The 20,793-nt window shown below is 42.8% G+C and overlaps 1 protein-coding gene across 1 annotated transcript in view; it reads right to left on the reverse strand.

The window, feature by feature from the left end:
• Positions 1 to 15,973: 15,973 nt before the first annotated feature.
• LOC311240669 (scavenger receptor cysteine-rich domain-containing protein DMBT1-like) overlaps positions 15,974 to 20,793 on the reverse strand; it is a gene marked incomplete at both ends in the record, with an annotated part of 98,350 nt that continues 93,530 nt past the window's right edge. Inside the window, one exon of the mRNA XM_084329242.1 lies at positions 15,974 to 15,996. Coding sequence (XP_084185368.1) covers positions 15,974 to 15,996 — 23 coding nt within the window. The remainder of the gene's footprint in view (positions 15,997 to 20,793) is intronic.

Genomic DNA, 20,793 nt, shown 5'->3' on the forward strand with positions numbered 1-20,793 from the left:
TTGAGCGCCCTCCAACCTAACAAGGCCACTGGCCATGACAACATCCCCTCCAAATTCCTCAGAGACGCAGCAGCCGCCATCACCCCAGTCATCACACACATAATAAACCTCTCTATAAAACAGGGACACGTCCCCAAGGACTTCAAAATTGCGAGAGTGACCCCTCTGCACAAAAAGGGCAGCAAATTAGACCCAGGCAACTACCGCCCTGTTTCTATTCTTACCTCCATCTCGAAAGTCATGGAGAAAATAGTCTACGAACAGGTCGAAAAGTACCTGGCGGAAAAAAATCTAATCTACGAATTCCAATCTGGCTTCAGAACGTCCCACTCCTCTATTTGAACGACCACATCAAACAAGAGGTGGACGCGGGCAAATACTGTGGCATGGTCATGCTGGACCTACAAAAGGCCTTCGACACTGTCAATCACTCCATTCTGATGGACAAGCTAAAAGCAATTGGTTTTGATAGCTTATCAGTGAGCTGGATGCAATCATACCTGGAGGGGAGAGAACAGATGGTAGAGGTAAACGGTACTCTATCCCCCCCCCCCTCACAGTGAGCTGTGGTGTTCCACAAGGAAGCATACTAGGACCGCTACTCTTCCTAATTTATGCAAATGACATCGTCGTCAGCCTGTGACTGCAACTTGTTCCTGTTTGCGGACGACTCAGCCCTGCTGGTCTCTGACAAGAACAAGTTGCAGGTTGAAAAAACCCTCAGCTCGGAACTAGGCAAAATCTGCATATGGCTCGCTGATAACAAACTATCATTACACATGGGCAAAACAGAGTCCATTCTCTTCGGTTCAAATAACAAACTCAGCAAGACCGACGGCTTCTCAGTTACAGTGGGTGACAATATTGTCACAAGGAAAGACGAAATTACCTACCTGGGTTCCATCCTAGAGGCAAATCTTTCCTGTGACAAAATGGCATCCAATGTAATAAAAAAAGTCAACCAACGAACTAGATTCTTGTACCGGATCTCCTCTCTGGTAAACAAGAATACCCTGAAGACTCTGGCAGGAGCACTCATTCAAGGGTACTACGACTATGCGTGCACCTCATGGTACCAAAGCACCTCAAAGGCGCTTAAAACAAAATTACAAACATCACAAAACAAACTGGTCAGACTACTACTTGACCTGAACCCCAGAACCCACCTCACCCCTGCCCACTTTGACAACCTAGGATGGCTTAGAGTAGACGACAGAGTACAGCAACTTGCAATGGGCCTGGTCTACAAGATACACTATACGACCGGGGTACCCATGTACATGTCAAAATACTTCCCAAAGGTCAGTGAATACCACAACCACTACACCAGAGGAAGCTCAACAAATCATGTTAAACCCAGATTCGGCTCAAACAAGGGACTAAACACGTTTCGCAATTATGCCACAACAATGTGGAACGCCCTACCCAAAGCTGTAAAGGAATGTGAATCCCTACCCACATTCAAAACCGCTCTTAAAGAGCACCTACGGGAGGCTGCAATTCGAAACTGGCCACCGTAAATGCCCAAAACCCCCACCACCTCCTAATAGACAGTCTCCTCCCCACCGCATGTATATATTCCCTCCCCGCCGTATGTATATTTCTCTCCCACCCACCCACACCCTCCTAATGTACAGTCCCCTCCCCATCATATGTATATACTCTGTCAGGATCTAGGGGTAACAGTACTGTATATTTGAATACCGTTTATGTCACAAATGTATCAGTACTAAATACCTATATGTCCCTATGCCATAAATGTCATGTATGTTGTGTATGTCATAAATGTCTATATGAATTGAAAATGGGGGACCCTGATGGAAACAAGACAAACATCTTTCTCAGGTCTGCATCCCCTTAACAATTGTATGTATTGAGCCGTACTGTATTGTACCCATTCTGCAATCTGTTAAATAAAGTTTTCATTCATTCATTCATTCATTCATTCAGACCATACAGTGATTTGTTAAGTTTACAGACCAGTTTCTCCCCCTTCTCTGACTTAACCTCAAATCCTTCAGGTTGTTCCATAAACAACTCACAGTCTATAGGAGCATGTAAATATGCCGTTTTAACATCCATTTGATGCAACTCTAAATTATGTTTTACTGCAATTTGCATTAGACTACGTATAGAGGTCATATTTGCAGTTGGAGAAAAGGTTTCCTTATAATCAATACCAGACACTTGACTATAGCCTTTTGCTACATACCTGGCTTTGCATGTTTTAACTGGGTTCTCTTTCACTGTGTAAACCCATCTGCCCCCCACTGCATGTTTACCTTCTGGCAGTGTGGTCAGGGCAAATGTGTCATTTTCCCTCAGTGAATCCATTTCCTCTTCCATAGCTTTAGCCCATCATTGAGAATTTGGTGATGACATAGCCTCCTCCAATGTTTGGGGCACATCACAAATAACTCTATAACAGTAATCAAGGGTTAGTTCTTCTTGGTCATCAGATTCGACTTTACACTCATAATCCTTTAAATATTGAGGAGGTTTTCTTTCCCTTTGTGGATAAGATGTACTCTGGAAATATTGAGGAGGTTTTCTTTCCCTTTGTGGATAAGATGTACTCTGACTACTTTGGCCTTCATCTGTCTCAATGTTATCACAAATCTCAGTCTCATTTTCCTGTGACTCTTTTGTGATTACATTTTCCTTTTCAGTTGTTGGTAGGTGGTTTACAGCTCTCCTCATACTGAAATCTTCATCACCTGTTTCCTGCTCTGTTTGAGTCTGATTCTCAATGACACTCTTGGTGATGAATTTGACCAACCTATTTTTAAGTACCTTTCCTGTGTCAGGATAAAACACCAAATAAGCAGGGCTGTTCTTATCATAGCCTACAAAAATACCCTTTTTACATCTTGAATCCAACTTTTTCTTGTTTTGCTTGTAAGCATAGCATGGTGACCCAAATGTTCTCATTTTTGACAGGTTAGGCTTCTTTCCTGTCAACATGTAGTATGGAGTCTGTCCTACACGCTTGTTGTAACACCTATTTCGAATGACAGCAGCAGTCATAACTGCATATGTCCACAACTCTTTTGGTAGGTCACTCTCAATTAGCATGCATCTTGCCATTTCAAACAATGTTCTCCAATTTCTCTCAGCTGTCCCATTTTGATGGGGTGAATAAGGAGCTGAGGTCTCATGTCTGATGGCATTTCTACTTAGTAATGACTGAAATTGACCAGAAGTATACTCTGTACCATTATCAGACCTAATGCATTTGATTTTTCCATAAGGTGAAACGTCAGCAATGTACTTATCAGTAGCCTTGACTGTGTCACTCTTCGATTAAAAAAAATAAACAAAAACTGCTCCTGAATAATCATCAGTAAATGCTAATGTGTATCTGAACCCATCTTTAGCTGTAGGATCTATAGGTCCAGACAAATCTGTGTGTACAAGCTGCAGTGGAGCCTTTGCCCTTTCATCTGGCTCTCTGCTCCTGCTCTGAGCAAATTTACCTTTTGTGCACACTTCACATGTCAAATTAGATGTATCAGTTTTGCCTTTAATTGTCATACCCTCTGTGACTTTTTGCAATTTTAACACATCTTCGTAGTTACAGTGACCTAGAATTTCGTGCCATGTTTTGATATCATAACACCCATGACATTCATCAACATTTTCATCATTAACTGTGTTTAGATAAAACAATCTATCATACACCTTAATATCAAATGTCGTACCGTTCTCATGAATGAGCTTGTTCTGTCCTTCTTTGAATACGACCGTGGCTCCATTGGTCGTCGCTGCTTTGACCGAGAAAATGTCTTGGGGAAAGGATGGGACGTACAGCGCCCCCGTCAGCATCGTCTCCACCTCTCGACCCGTATTGTCTTTCAGCCAAACTTTGGCTGCACCTCTCTTCAGCGCTATGCCAGAGGCCCTCACTCCATCAGCCAACTCCAGGACATGTTTTCGTGGCTCGAAACTCTCGTCAAAGTCTTTGAATTTGTTCATGTCAGTCACTATGTGCGATGTAGCACCGGTGTCGACCATAAGCCCTCTTTGTTTCAGGCCATTGCCTGGGTCGCTGTCCACCTGTCGTTCGCGGGCCTTGAAGGCGAATGTGTGGTGGTGGTCGTGGTCCTCTTCATCCGCGGCCTGTTTTACATTGTCTTGTCGTCCTCTCCGCCTGCAGTTTGCATCTCTGTGCGTGGAACTCCTGCAAAAACAGCACCACTGTCTCTGTTGTTCCCCGTGACCAGCAGCCTTGCACTCGCGGGCCATATGGCCCTTTTGGCCGCAAGTATAACAGGTCAGCAGCTTCACATCAAAGTCTTTGCCTCTTACTTTCATCACGCTGTCATCAACTGAGCTCCCACTGAACTTCTCAGTGCTCTCGTAGCTCCTCAGCTTGGTCTTGAACTCGGCGAAGGTGATCTTCTCATCACTTTGTGTAGTGTGGATAGAAAACGGCTTAAATGACGCTGGCAGCCCCTTCAGAATCATCGCTATCAATAAACCGTCACTTAAAATCTCTTCTGCATTCCTCAGTGCTGTGATAGCAGTCTCTGCTCATATAATATAGTCTGTGATGCTTTCATTAGCATATTTCTGGAGAGACGTAAGCTCTGTATACAAGCAGCTGATCACACGCGGTTTTCCTGTACTTGCGTAGTGATCCCTCAGAATCTTCAACGCCTTTCTCCCATCGTCCGCTGCATCTCTCATGACCAGAGACAAACTTGTATCGTCCAACAATTGAATAAGTTCAGCGTAGACTTCTTCATTTTTATCAGCGTCTTCTGCGGCTCTTGCCGTGGCTACTTCTGCGTCCTCTTCGTCCCCGTCACTGTCAGGTTTTTTCAATATGGTGCTTTTCAGCCCTTGTAGACGCAGGTGGCCAAGAAACTTTGTTTCCCACAACTCATAGTTTTTCTCATCTCCGTCAAAGCACAAACGATTCCATCGGCTTCCAAGATCCTTTCTGGGCCCATAACCTGTTGGCGCAGCAGCCATTTTCAGCAAAGGTCTAGACAGCCTTGGGCTACTACGGAGGAATAAAAGACGCCACACACTAGCATTGTAGTTTCACATACCACTGACTGAATCTCACAAGTGAGCCAGCAATGATCCCTTTATTAGAACCAGCTGTGTAATTGTCAGACTGACAGGTATGACGTCAGCATAAGAGCATTCAAGAGATGCATCATTCACGACTGTTTAACAGCTAGGTAGCTAACGTTAGCTCAGGTCGAATGCACTATAGACTGAGCAGAGAGGAGCCTCCTCCTCTGTGTTTACAAACTGTACACGGTGCGGGCGGAGCTAGGGAGGAGGAGCAGCGGCAGTTTGCAGGTCCTGTGTGTCTGAGACAGACAGCGAGTGAGATCTCCGCTTGATCGGTTTCCGCGATCGGCGATATGACTCATTATCGGAATTCACAGATTGCATATTTATACTGATTATCGGCCGATAACGATCGGTGGCCGATTGATCGGGGCATCCCTAATTCCCAGTGTCAGAAATACTGTGGGCTAGATCCATAAAGAATGGATTGCACGGTGCAAGTTGCACCCTTACTTATACAATTCATTATGAATTGAAAATGGGGGACCCTGATGTAAACAAGACGAAAGTCTCTCTCTGGTCTGCATCGCCTTAACAATTGTGTGTATTGAGCCGTACTGTATTGTACCCATTCTGCAATCTGTTAATAACATTTTCATTCAATCAATCAATCTGGGCGGTGATTTATTGAATGAAATTTAATGAACCAAATGAGAATATCAATACATTTTTTTTAATCTTTGACTGTGAATAACACCATGCTCAAATTGACCAGACCTGAAAAATCTAAGCTAATTAATAGATGGAAGATGATTAAACAGAAGGTTTTGTAGATACAGTACTGAATTCTGCCATCCGGACACATGCAATTTGAAATATGATTATAGAATATAGAATATCAGGCATAAAATGGTTATGCGATTAAAATGCGATTAATTAAATTAATTAATTACAAATCCTGTAATTAATTAGATAACTTTTTTGAATCGCCTGACAGCACTAGTTATACCATATCATTATTAATGCAGTATATTTTCAGTTGAAAATTATAAATGCATGTTATCCACTCAAGTGGACATGTTGAAATATTTTTGAAATATATATAAATATGATGCCCCAAGAGCAATAAAAACACATGGGGAAGAAATCCTGACTGAGGTTGTCATAATGACATAATTCATGCATGAAAGGGTAACATTATGCTAATAGCAGTAGCCGTACCACTAGTTTAACATTATGCTAATAGCCGTGCCACTAAAATATTATGCTAATAGCAGTAGCCGTACCACTAGTTAAACATTATGCTAATAGCAGTAGCCGCACCACTAGTTAAACATTATGCTAATAGCAGTGCCACTAAAATATTATGCTAATAGCAGTAGCCGTACCACTAGTTAAACATTATGCTAATAGCAGTAGCCGTGCCACCAGTTTAACATTATGCTAATAGCCGTGCCACTAAAACATTATGCTAATAGCAGTAGCCGCACCACTAGTCAAACATTATGCTAATAGCAGTAGCCGTACCACTAGTTAAACATTATGCTAATAGCAGTAGCCATAACACTAGTTAAACATTATGCTAATAGCAGTAGCTGTACCACTAGTTAAACATTATGCTAATAGCAGTAGCTGCACCACTAGTTAAACATTATGCTAATAGCAGTAGCCGCACCACTAGTTAAACATTATGCTAGCAGTAGCTGCACCACTAGTTAAACATTATGCTAATAGCAGTAGCCTCACCACTAGTTAAATATTATGCTAATAGCAGTAGCCGTGCCACTAGTTTAACATTATGCTAATAGCCTCACCACTAGTTAAACATTATGCTAATAGCAGCAGCCTCACCACTAGTTAAATATTATGCTAATAGCAGTAGCCTCGCCACTAGTTAAACATTATGCTAATAGCAGTAGCCTCACCACTAGTTAAACATTATGCTAATAGCAGTAACCGTAACACCAGTTAAACTATAAGAGAAAACAAATGAGAAATCTAGGAAAGAGAATGAGAGGACAATCATTGATTAAATAACATTTCGATACACTGTATTGAATGTAAATGATTTCTTATTTCATTCAAACCTAAACTGTTCATCAATGTCGCACGAAACCTAATAAAATACTAATCTTTCATCTTTCTCTAATCTTTTCTCTCTAATCTATTTCTTTTAACCTTTTCACTACCGCGCTACCGAACGGTTAACCCTTTCACCGCGACAATACACAGAAGGTTAACCCTTTCACTGCCACACAACAGCCGGTTAACCCTTTCACTGCCACACGACAAAAGGTTAACCCTTTACTATCACACAGCCGACAGCGACCGGTTTTCAGTGGCCCTCCCTAAGCCAAGCGTCTCTGTGAGTCCTGTCGGTGAGGTTACATGGGGTAACAGAGTTGACATCATCTGTTCCATCTTAACTCAGTACTTGGGTGGAACATTCACCTTGAAGCAGATCTCAGGCTCCTATAGAGAGACCCAGAACCCAGCAGATCTCAGGCTCCTATAGAGAGACCCAGAACCCTATAGAGAGACCCAGAACCCAAACGGCAACTCAGTGACCTTCACCATCTCCACAGTGGACTTTGTTCATGAGGGGTCATGCCGATGCCAGTATCGGACAGTGTTTCAAGACATTTCGATGCTTTGGCACTATTAATAGTGTGCAAAATGTAGCTATATGTGTTGAATTTTAACAGCAATAAATTATTGTCAAATAGATTTTCATAGGTTGGTATAATTACCTTATAATAATAATTTTTAATTTTTTTATTTCGATTAATTTAGATTATAATCGATTCTAACATATTCAAATCGATGCATCGATTCTAACACATTAGAATCGATGCATTTCGATTAATCGATGCATCGTTAGATTCGTTACACCCCTAGTTGTGTTATATTATTCAAACTGCATAACTCACATCAGCATACGTACAATGACCTGTAATATTGAGTTGCTCCTTAGAGGCTATACATTTTCTCAGGATTGGGCACATTTTTAAGGCTTTAATTTGTTGAAATTTCATTGACTGAACAATTTCATTGACTGATTTAGTGTGTTTGTGTGTTCCCCAGTGCGGCTGCAGCAGCCCAGTATCTCTCTGACGACTCCTCATGCACTCTGGAATACTGAGGGACAAGATGTCACCAGAGGTCACAACTTCTCCATCACCTGCTCCATTCTCTCCCAGTATCCTGGAGGCTTCTTCCATCTCTTCACCCCAGGCAACAACACCAAGTCAACAGTCAACCAGTCTGCCTCCTTTCACTTTCCTTCAGATGTCGACCAGTCTGCCTCCTTCCACTTTCCTGCAGCAGAGAATAAAGACCAGGGAAACTACAGCTGTGTCTATCAGGTCAAGGTCTCCACAAGGACATTCCGCTCCATACACAGTGAGCAGAAGCTTGTTATTATTAAACGTAAGTGGAAGTGCCAACTACGGTAATATTGTCATGATCTATTTGCACATCACTATCAATCACTGTGTGAAAATGCATGTTTCTATCATGTACCATCTCACAGCAAACAAACATTTCCAAAATCTACGGACCGAGGCGGCTACGTGGTGCAGTGGGCAAGGCGCTCACCACGAATACTGGAGATTGGGCTCGAACAGGTTCGCCTCCCTGTTCGAGCCCAACGCTCCACATTGCTTTCAGTTTAGCTGGTCGTCCACACTAATACACATTGGCAGTATTAGGGGGAGGGAAACTGATGGGTGGGGATCGGGCGTTGTGGACAGCGACTCCTACAGGTCGGTTGGTGTGCCTACGCAGTAGAATCAGGAAGCGACGGGGGCGGGGCCCCTCCAAAGCCCTGACCCCTGACACTGAAAGATCGAGCCGTGCAGGTGAAAAGATGCGACTGCTGTTACCTCGAGTATCGGAGGGGACTCGTGCTATGTATGACTTAGTCCACATTGCAGCCGGCTTGTGGGAGGCATGAAACAGCGTTCAAAGACAGGGGAGGGTTGAATTGGATGATACGAAAATTCGGATGGGAGAAAAATTGAAAATGGGAGAAAAAGTGGATACAAAAAAAGAAAATCTACGGACCGATGGACGGACAAACTGAAAGACTGACTGACGGACTAACATGCTAGCAGCTGGTCTCAGCTAAAAACCACATTACATACAACAGTGTCTATGTATAGCAACACTTTCACTTGGCATTTCAATTAGATTTTTATAATCTGATCGCACCGATATGCATTATCTGCCAGAAGTCTCATGCCACAAAGCTGTTCACAGTCACAGTAAAGGGTAAAGACTCTTGACAATGACCACACCTCACTCGGTAACCCTTTATAATACAGCCTGCGTTGTACAGTGTAATTACCTGGAATCTGTACTAGAGCTGTCCCCGAAGCCTGTTTTTGGGGTTAGAACTTCGGCAGGGTTTTTCGAACGGACGTTTCGAACCATCGTTTTTTAATCATGCACAAAATTTGCTCCTAAATATTGTTTCTGGTTCAGTACTATAGAGTCTTTAGGCAGATAGCGCACATTTACGCATATAACGTAGAACATATGCGCATATTTATGCAGTAAATCTTTTTTATTAAAAGTAGTAGTACCTATACTGGTCACAGGAGGCTTCAATAACGTTTGGATGGTAATCCATTTTGTGAATACATTTGTTGAAATAACATCTTTGTTGGCCGACGGCTCCTGCTATCTTAATTTAGCAAGCTAAATGTGCATAGCTTAACGTGCATTACGTAACTTGTGTTCCGCTGGGAAAGTTCAGCATCACTGCATACACTTGGTTTAATCCAAACGTCCATTCGGAAACCTTGAATTATGAAATAAGATGAGTGAGTCTCTCTCTCTTTTGCATGATTGATTCATTTCCTGATAATGTATGATGGTGACCCCTCCCCATCTCGACTAGACTGTGTTGTGTCTGTGTTTGTGTGTGACTTTCGTGACTTTAAAAAGTGATGAGTTTCAAGTTCAAGTTTCTTTATTAGTTGTCATAGAGAAGTACAGAATACTTTTATATAAAATGCTTCTTTCTGTTTTGCTCCAGAGATTGTGCTAGATAAAAATAGATAAGTATAAAATAAGTATAGTAAGTATAAAATAGAAGTCAAGTACGTAGACAAAAGTGTTCAGTATATTGTATATACAATGTACAATGCAGAGTAGAAGTAACTGAGTTACAATACAATATACTATACAGTACAAAGCAGAAGTGGGATGAGGTACAATTTAGGTACAATTTACAGTAAGGTGTAATGAGGTATGGGTTGTAGTGCAAATTCTTTACCAATCAATATAAATTGTGTTTAGGTGTTCTAAAGTGGGTCAAGTGGGTGCTGCAGTGAGTTGTTTGTTTAAAGTGAGTGTGTGCGTGTGGATGTGTGTGCTGTGAGTGCATTTGATGGTTGTTACATAGTGTTATTGTCATTTAGCATTCTGGCCTGAGGATAGAAGCTTCTTCTGAGTCTCTCTGTGCTTGCCATGAGACTCCGGTATCGCTTGCCTGACCGCAGCAGTTCAAAGAGGCAGTTGTTTGGGTGGCTGGAGTCTTTGATAATTCTCTTAGCCTTACCCATGCACCGCTTGTTGTAAATGTCCTGGAGAGTGGGAAGCCCCCCTCCAATTGTGCGTTCGGCTGAACGGGCCACTCTATGTAGTCTGCTACGGTCTTGTGCGGTGCTATTCCCAAACCAGGAGGTGATATTGCCAGTCAGGATGCTCTCTATTGTGCATGAGTAGAAGTTCTTAAGGATCTTCTGACTGACTTGGAACTTCCTTAGGCGCCTGAGGAAGTAGAGGCGTTGCCGTGCCTTCTTCACAACACTGTAAAGTCCTCGGATATGTGGACTCCGAGGTACTTGAAACAGTTCACTCTCTCAACCGGTGCCCCGTCGATGCTGACGATGGAGAGAGTGGGAAGCCATTACTTCCTTTAGTAAGAGAGTGCCTTCTGTCTCTCTGTCTGTCTCTCTGTGTCTCTCTCCCAAAGCATATCAACAACTGCTGCCTAAATATTCAATAATTCCCTAATTTCTCTCTCTCTCTCTCTCTCTCTCTCTCTCTCTCTCTCTCTCTCTCTCTCTCTCTCTCTCTCTCTCTCTCTCTCTCTCTCTCTCTCTCTCTCTCTCTCTCTCTCTCTCTCTCTCTCTCTCTCTCTCTCTCTATGTGTCCCTCTTCTATATGTGTCTCTGTCTCTCTCTCTATCTGTGTCTCCCTCTCTGTCTCTCTCTCTCTATCTCTCTCTCTCTCTCCTTACACACACATACTCTCTGTCCATGTGTCCTTCTTCTATCTGTGTCTCTGTCTCTCTCCCTCTCTGTCTCTCTCTCCCTGTCTCTGTCTCTATATGTCTCTCTCTCACCTCTCTCTCCCTCTGTCCCTCTCTCTCTCTGTCTATCTCTCTGTGTGTCTTCTCTCTGTGTGTCTCTCTCTCTCTCTCTCTCTCTCTCTCTCTCTCTCTCTCTCTCTCTCTCTGTCTCTCTCTCTCTCTCTCTCTCTCTCTCTCTCCTTACACACACATACTCTCTCTCCATGTGTCCCTCTTCTATCTGTGTCTCTCTCTCTATCTGTGTCTCTCTCTGTCTCTCCTCTCTCACATCTCTCTTACACACACACACACACACACACACACACACACACACACACACACACACACACACACACACACACACACACACACACACACACACACACACACACACACACACACACACACACACACACACACACACACACACACACACACACACACACTCTCTCTTCTGTCCATCTTCTCTCTCTCTGTCTCTCTGTGTCTCTCTCTAGCAGCCTATCTAGTCCCCTTGGTGGTTGGTGGAGCTATCAGTGGTTTGCTGCTGCTGCTGCTGCTGCTGTTGATCATCTCCTATGTCCTCTGGAAGAGGAGACACACTAAGCCCAGCAACACAGTCTGTGAGTCAACTTCACTTCATCATAGACCTGGCTTGTATATTGACATTTTCTCCTCATATCTATTCATAATATAATGCAATAATATTTAATATTTTAAGCCTTAAGGTCCCTACTTAAGGACCCTGCTTCTTTTATCATAAATTAATCAATAGAGACCGTATTAGATCCCCAATTATCATATAATGGGGTATCATTGGAAAGCTACACTCATTGGCTACAACCCTGTGCAAAGATTGTCGAGATCGCCAAATGATTGACGGAGCTAGAGCCCCGGGAGTCGGGGGTGGTAATGTGTACTTTTGCGTACTTTGGGGCACGCCTCACATATCGGCATGTAACTCGAGAACCGTTGAACGGATTTTGTCACCTGAAAGGGCAATCGACAGGCAACAAATATAGCTTTAATTCTGTCTATATATTGTATTAAAAGAAATGCACACCCGAGCCACTAGAGGTCGGCAAATAATCGTCCACATGTGGGCCCTTGGATGTTAAGAGATCAATGTTTTTAAATATTTTTTTTGTAGCCAAGAGTAAAGACCATAACCCTATCAAAAACAGTAGTCAAAGTGTATATTTTCATTTTTACCGATGTTTTATATGTTTTATCGGAAATACTAATTTATCGGAAAATGCTAATTATCGTAAAAACCGCAAGAAATGACTAAATCCAGATTCAACCCTGCCATTGGAAAGAGGAGCATTTTCCCTATCCATAGATGTATGATTTGGCCATAATAAGGTCAAGGTCAAGTTCAAGGTCAAATATGAATTTATAATTAAAGTCGATTATCATTAATTACTGTATCTACAAATCCTTCTGTTTAATCATCTTCCCGCGGTTCATTTGCTTATATTTTTTTTACACATGATCTGAATAAGGTGGTGAATGAGCTCAGTGAGCATTTTCTCGTGCCCCCTATCAATTTTGATCATCATCATCAAAATCATAAATCATAATTAATCATAATTAATTTATTCATTACAATTTACTCAGCCTAGTAACAGACACAATATTTCTGACACTGGAAATACATACCCCCAGGTCCCTAGATGTTCCTAGATACCAAGAACATGCTAATTGACCTTGCAGAAGTGGAGCAATCTTCCATTTACTTAAGGCATGTACCTTTAGGCGAAAACGGTCTACAGATTAACAGGTTAAACATTTTAGTTTTCAGTTTTTAGTTGTGAATCACCTCTATAAACGCCAATGTCACTAACTAATTTATTCACTCACTCACTCACTCACTCACTCACTCACTCACTCACTCACTCACTCACTCACTCACTCACTCGCATGCAGGATCATAAACTCCACCAAACACAATTCCACAATCCTCCTCGCAAGTTCTTATTCGATTTCACGTAATTGTACATGGTTTCGTCTATATGACCCTTATTCCAAATAATCAAAAATCATACAGTGCACCATTTAAACAACTAGCTTATCACAGACTCAGGAAACCTTATGTTTACAAAGCACCAGAATAGTGGCATTGAGCAATAGAGGCCTTGCACAGACTGTTTGCGTAGTTATCTTTCTTCCAGTATGGCCGCCTGTAACCATTGGTACTTTCAAAAGAAAATGCCTAATTTCTGTGCAGTCATATAGGTAAAACACTGGAAAAGCATGATATTACTGTTCTACTGTGACCTGTTTACACCAAATGATTGTGTATTTGTTGATATATTTCTTATATATCAACTCATAGCAACCATTGTTTTGCACACATAGCTACTGTTGCCTCTTCCATTGCCATGTACAAAACAATGATTGCTATGCTACAGGCAGCCATGTTGGACAGAGAACTACACAAACATTCCGTGCAAGGCCTCTATATTGAACATCCAAGATAAAACCGACGGTTTCGACTCGACAACAAAAACAAACAAACATTCTAGAACAGACTGCTTTTGATTTCCTGTCAGCTATTGGTATTAGCAAACACTGCAACAGGAAATAAACTTGGGTCCAAGCTGTTCCCTAGCAACTCAATTAAACTGAAACCGCCTATTAATTTAACCTGTTCCACTCGACGGGGTCGGTACCGACCCCTTTTGACCTTATTAAATTATAGGCATATTTTTATGAAGATGCAAAATAATTTGTGATTTTAAAATCAACCGTTTTCAAGTATTAACATCACTATGTCACAAATACATGTAGAATGTAAAACGTTAGGTTGGCAATAGTTTAGCAATAGGTTAAAAGTGTACTTATATCATTTTAAGTTTTCTATTTGCGATCGCCAATTTGACCCGGAACCGGAAATGGAAATGTTGAACCATGGGAATTGAAGCTTTTTTGCTGCCATTTTGTAGAGGAGATCGCTAGCTATCTGCCAGCGTTGGCATTTCTCCGATCTACACTTCCTGGCAAGTTCTATGGGGGTTCAAAGTTCAGTGTTCTGAATGAATTATGTCAATAATTGTTATGATTCGCGATAATAAGCTACAAAAGGTAACGTTTTTGACAAATATTGAAACGCAGTCAGTTTCCCCACACTATTGTTACCATGTAGGAAGAATTAGATCTGAAATTAGTTTCAAAATGGTTACACTGTGGGGGAAATAAAATAGTACAGTCGATTACAGTAAATATCAGTATCTGTTATTATGCAAGCCTGGTGATACTATATCCTAATTGAACTCGGCCATTTGAAAGATACTATATGTATATATATATATAAATGTGCGAATTGGCTATAATAAGGTAATGTATAAGCATATATTCTATATTCTATAATAATATTTCAAATTGCATTGGTCCGGATGGGAGAATTCAGTACTGTATATACAGAACCTTCAGTTTGATCATCTTCCCTTTATTAATTTCCTTAGATCTTTTGTACACATGATCTCAAGAGGGTACTGAATGAGCTCAGTGGCAGTTTTTTAAGTTTGGTCATTATTATCATGGTTTTATTCACTGTCAAAGATGAAAAGAAAAATCATAATTCATATTTTCCTTTGTTTCATCACAATTTAAGCAAGCCTAGTAATAGACACAATATTTCTGACACTGAGAATACATTCATTGAGGTCCATAGATGTTCCTAGATACCAAGAATATGCAAATAGCCCTTGTAGAAGTGGAGCAATATTCCATTTACCTAGGTATACATTTTATGCAGATTTTCACCTGGGGTGGAACAGGTATTTTTAGATTCTTTGTGTCACATATGTAGATACTTATTATATAGATATATTACAGATGTATCTGTTAAAATATAACTGTACCTGAACCGGGTTGTTGTGAACCCCAACTCGTTCAGTATGTGCATGGAGCATAAGTCCCGGCAGGAGGAAAGCATAAGACGTTTTCAAAGTATTTAAATAAAGGGGAATGGAACTCATGAACACAAAACTAGGCATAAGGGAAGGGAGAACAAAACAGGAGTATACAAAGGACAAACAGAGCAGCAAAGGACAACACTAAACACTATAACTAAAAACCAATCAATGACAAATAACCCAAGTGTCACAGGACACAATCAACACTCACATAATAAACTGGTAAACAAATCAAGGCTATTAAACAAATAAGTGTGAACTCCCAGTTTAGTCCCACAGTGGCATAAAGCTGAAGCAGCAGTTCAGCCACACAATCCAACGACAGTGGCAAAAGGCCATGAGTGGGTGCAGGATCTCAGGTTTTATCCACCCGCCCCTTAATGAGTAATTGCCCTCATCTGTAGTCATCATCGGGCACTCAGCAGCGTGATTTTTTTTCGTAGCCGCAGTTCGCGAAGACGCTCTCTGATTGGCTAGCCCGCGTACAGCGAAGAGCCTCTCTGATTGGTTTAGCTCCAAAGGGCTCTGGGATAGAAATGTCAGCCTTGTACATATATATTTTCTGCTTCCAAGTGGTTATGCTTTGGCCCTCTTTCGAAGTGGGTTATGCTTAGAGTTTGGAATCAGGGCTGGTGGTCCATCGCCCTGCTCTAAACCGCGGCTACGGAAAAAAAATCACGCCACTCAGCAGACTCTACAGGAAGGGGCGGGCACTCAGCAGACTCTACAGGAAGGGGTAGGCGGTACCTGAGAAGGGGGAAACAGAAAAGGGGGTTACTAACAAAAACACAGCACCATACTATATATAAATACAAAATCACTTACCTATACTAACCTGATGTTAAACATGTTATTATAAATACAATAATAATGATGATGACTAACCTACCTACAGTACTTCAAGCCACGGTGGAGGACGACGAAGAAGACTATGTCAACATGGAGGTTATCTCCTGTAAACATGACCGTGACGACAGCAGCAATGACTACGAGAATTGGTTAGTACAAGAGATGCAAGATTTCAAATGTAAAAAATACTATACCAGTCGTCATACTATCTCAATTGGCAGAGGTAGCGGGTGGAAGTCGATGGGTGGGGATTGGATGTTGTGGACAGCGACTCCTACAGGTCGGTTGGGGGACGCCTGCACAGCAGAGACAGGAAGTAGTGGGGGTAGTGTGAGCCTCCCATGCGTTACACCTCACCACTGAGAGTCTGGTGAAAAGATGAGACAGGCTGCCTCCTCGTGTACCGGAGGGGACACGTGATGCAAGGCTTCTATCCTCCCTACAACCGACCAGTGGGAGGCATAGTTGAGCAACGTTCAAGACAGGGGAGGGGAGAATTGGAAATACGAAATTGGGATGGGAGAAAAATAGAAAAATAAGGAGAAAAAGTGGATACAAAAAAACATTTGGAATCGCGGCACAGCATTACAACTCTTGTCATTTTAAATGGCAGCCTGCTAGATTAATAAAACCACATTGGGATTTAAATGCATTTCAAGCTGATATTTTGAAAATGTTATTTCTTCTATTACCTCCAACGCTGAGCTTAGGTCAGGACAAGAATTAAGACTTTATTTGCATCTGAGTCAGATTTTTCAAGTCTAGTCTTAATTCTTGTCCTAAGAAAACAACATCATGGAGGAATTTCAATCTGGCTTCAGGACATACCACAACAAATTATTAGCAACCTCAGAGGATCTTCAGAATGTTACCTTTCAAAAGAGACCAGACTCATGCATGTGCTATAGGTATAATGTATAATAAATCGCTAATTACTTTGGGTATGCAATCGTCAGGCATTTTATGCAAAATGTGGGGTACGCTTTCTGAGGTCGGAGCTCCCATGAGCGGGAGAACACCTTTGACGAAAAGGTGTCAAAACCACCTCATCTCGGCGGAGAGAATTTTTCATAAATGCCGAAAATGTTGCGTGATTCAGAATTAGGTCAAAACATTTTATATTCAAAATTTCTAGTGCTTTGAAATGTTTTCTATCTGTTTCCTTATTTGCAAAATGTAATACGACTTGTAAATGTGTTAATTATTGTTAACTTGTCCGGCTGTATAATTTCCCTTACTGTCGAAAGAACTACAGTTGAGTCGTAGGGGAGGGGCTGAGTACTCTCGGGTCTCAGGGACAGACGTGCAGACATAACAGCTACCAAATCCATTTAGAGACAATGGATCAAGTAGGCTACTTTGTTGGCGGTGTGAAAATATGCAGAGAAAGCTTAATATCTTTAGAAACGTGTATATCTCTGTAGCATAAAGACAGTGTGCATCAGGCGGAAAAGTGACCTCCGCGTCGGAACGCCTTTGCAGGTCAAACAGAAGGCGGTATGAAGCTGTTCCATGGGACTGGTAGTACTCATGTACAGTATGAGGTAGAAGGTCACTGGAATGTCTATATCGATAAATTCACTCAGAGACAGGGACAGGGCATGGGCGGAGTTTATGGGGGTGCAGGGGGTGCATTGCACCCCCTGGTGGCCGGGGGTGAAATTGCCTTTTTTTTTTTTTTTCTTTTTTTTTTAATCAAGATTATTTTTATTTTAATAAAATTATAATAATTGTGAGAAACAAATCTGAATTCTATTATGTTTTGTTTTACAATACATTCATTTTATAGTAGTAATCATGTTACATTATAAGGCGAACCTTCTGTAGTGTGGCAGTGAAAGGGTTAACGGCAACGCGCGGCCAGCAGCAGCAGCAGCAGCGCGATACAAAGCCACTTATTCTGAGATGATAATTAATGTATCTGGATAACCAATGCACGAATTTTGTCGAGGCAGGTAGCGTTATTTCGGGAAAATTGATATCTATAGCCTGGTATATTTTTCGTCCACGAAAAATGGAGGCTGTAATAATTATTATTGCTCGAGAGTCTCTATAATAATAATTAGAGCCTAAGTCAGTTAAAAATGATCCCCCGTAGTGCTGTGTGTGTGAGTGTGTGTGTGTGCTGCTGTACTACCTAAATAAAAAAAAAAATTAGGGGTTAGGGCATTGTAAAAACGCTAAAATAATAAAATAAAGGTCAAAAAAAATCGGGTATAGTTCGCCAAGCAGTCGCACCCCCTGGCGTCAAGTTCAAACTCCGCCTATGGGACAGGGTCTGCAGAAAAGCAAACATTGGAAAAGATAACAGACATCCTAACTAACCTAGACAGATTAAGCTAAAGGTCAGTCCCCGACCAGGTGAGATCAGGGTAGGTTGAAGGAGAGAGAGAAAAGATGGGTCTTGAGAGAGGATTTAAAGGCTTCGACAGAGCAGGCGCCCCTGACGACAGCAGGTAATTTATTCCACAGGTAGGGAGTGTGGTAGACAAAGGCTCTGTGGCCGGCGGATTTCTTTTTAACCCTAGGAATCGATAGAAGCCCTGCATTTTGTGAGTGCAGAGCATGAGCGGGCGAGTATCGTGAGATGAGATCGGATAGATAGACCAGTGCGAGCCTGTAACGTTTGGGGTTTTGCTCTCCTCTGGGAGCAAAAGCCCTAGCTGTCAGGATGGAGGTAGTGGTTCCGGTTGTGGTATGCAATCAAGGAGACGGAGAAGGTGTACTCTTAAGTAGGTTCAGTTTAATAGTAAAGAACACAAAGAGTAATACTAGGATACATTCGCCGAGTGGCAAGATAGATAGAGGGAATTATATGAAGCTTAATGGGGTCCAGAAACCAGAACCGCCCACGTTATCTCCGAACGTTATTATGAAGACTTGACGAAGAGCAAACAAAGAGAGAAGGGTTAAATAGAGACCACATTCCGACATACCACACACACCCCCGTGACAGCCAATCAGGAGACCCATACACTAAGTGACAGGGGAGACAAGTGACAGGAGCCAAGTGACAGGTGTCAGAATGGTGGGTGGTTCTCAGACAGCAGTCAGCAAACCAGAACGTAACAGTACCCTCCCCCGACGAACGGCACCAGACGTTCACCTAGGGACCTCGGGATGCAGCCGCCGGAAATCAACGATCAGGCTGGGATCTAAAATATCCCTTTGAGGCACCCAAGAACGCTCTTCTATCCCGTACCCCTCCCAATCCACCAAGAACTGAAACCCCCTACCCCTCCGCCTACAACCCAGTATCCTGGGTTGTAGGCGTATCCTAGAGGAGGAGAGGAGGGTATTATGCGCGTACTCAGCCCAGGCCAACCTCCTACGTAACACCTCAAGACCCCCTCCAGGTCCTGGTTGACGCGCTCCGTCTGCCCGTTCGACTGCAGATGGAACCCAGACGAAAGGCTGACGGAGGCGCCGAGGCCGGCGGCAAACGCCTTCCAGAACCTGGAGGCGAACTGAGGACCCCGGTCCGACACGATATCCACTGGAAGCCCGTGGACCCGAAAGACATGCTGTACCACCAGATCAGCCGTCTCTCGGGCCGAGGGAAGCTTGGGAATAGGAATAAAGTGGGCCGCCTTAGAGAAACGGTCCACCACCACCAAAATGGTGGTGAACCCGTCTGAAAGGGGAAGGCCAGAAATAAAGTCCAGGGATATGTGCGACCAGGGCCGTTTAGGAATAGGACGCGGCCGGAGGAGACCTGCCGGTGCACGGCGAGAGGTCTTACTGCGCGCAAACACCGGACAGGCCGCCACAAAGGAACGCGTATCCCCCTCCACTGTCGACCACCAGAACCTCCTACGGATAAACTCCTGGTGGCCCCAGGGTGGCTGGTGAGGGATGAGGCATGTGCCCACTGCAGCAAACGTGAGCGTGCCGCCTTACAACCGCCCCGGAGGGCCCCCACCAGGATCGGGTTCCCGTGTCAGCGCCGATCTTACCACCTTATCTATGCCCCAAGACACGGGTGCCAAAATCAAGTTTCAAGTTTCTTTAATAGTTGTCATACAGAAGTACAGAATACTTTCATACAAAATGCTTCTTACTGTTACGCTCCAGAGACTGTGCTAGACAAGATAGTATCAAATAACATAGTATAGCATGTAATTTAGAAGAAGAAAATGAGGTCACAGTGTTCGGTATAGACATATGTACAATGTTCTGAGTTACCATATAATATACAATACTATGCAGTGTACTAATGTACAGTACTATATAGTGCAAAGCAGAAATGGGATGAGGTACAAGGCCGGTGGAATAATGGGATGGGGCTTCTCCTCCCGACCAGGAAGATCAAACTGGCGCGATAACATGTCAGGTTTGATGTTCTTGGAACCGGGCCTATAGGAGATGGAAAATCGAAATCGAGTGAAGAATAACGCCCACCTGGCCTGGCGAGCGTTAAGGCATTTAGCCCCTTGGATGTAAGCCAAGTTCTTATGATCAGTCCAAAAAATGAAAGGATGTGCCGCCCCCTCTAACCAATGTCTCCATTCCTCCAGTGCCAATTTGATTGCCAATAACTCCCGATTACCCACGTCGTAGTTACGCTTGGCCGACGACAGCCGGCGAGAAAAAAAAGCGCACGGGTGCACTTTCCCATCCTTTAAGCATCTCTGAGAGAGCACCCCCCCCCCCACCGCGATGTCAGAAGCATCCACCTTCACAATGAATGGAACC

This window comes from Notolepis coatsorum (assembly GCF_963971535.1).
Source record: "Notolepis coatsorum genome assembly, chromosome: 14".
NCBI classification, from domain to species: Eukaryota; Metazoa; Chordata; class Actinopteri; order Aulopiformes; family Paralepididae; genus Notolepis; species Notolepis coatsorum.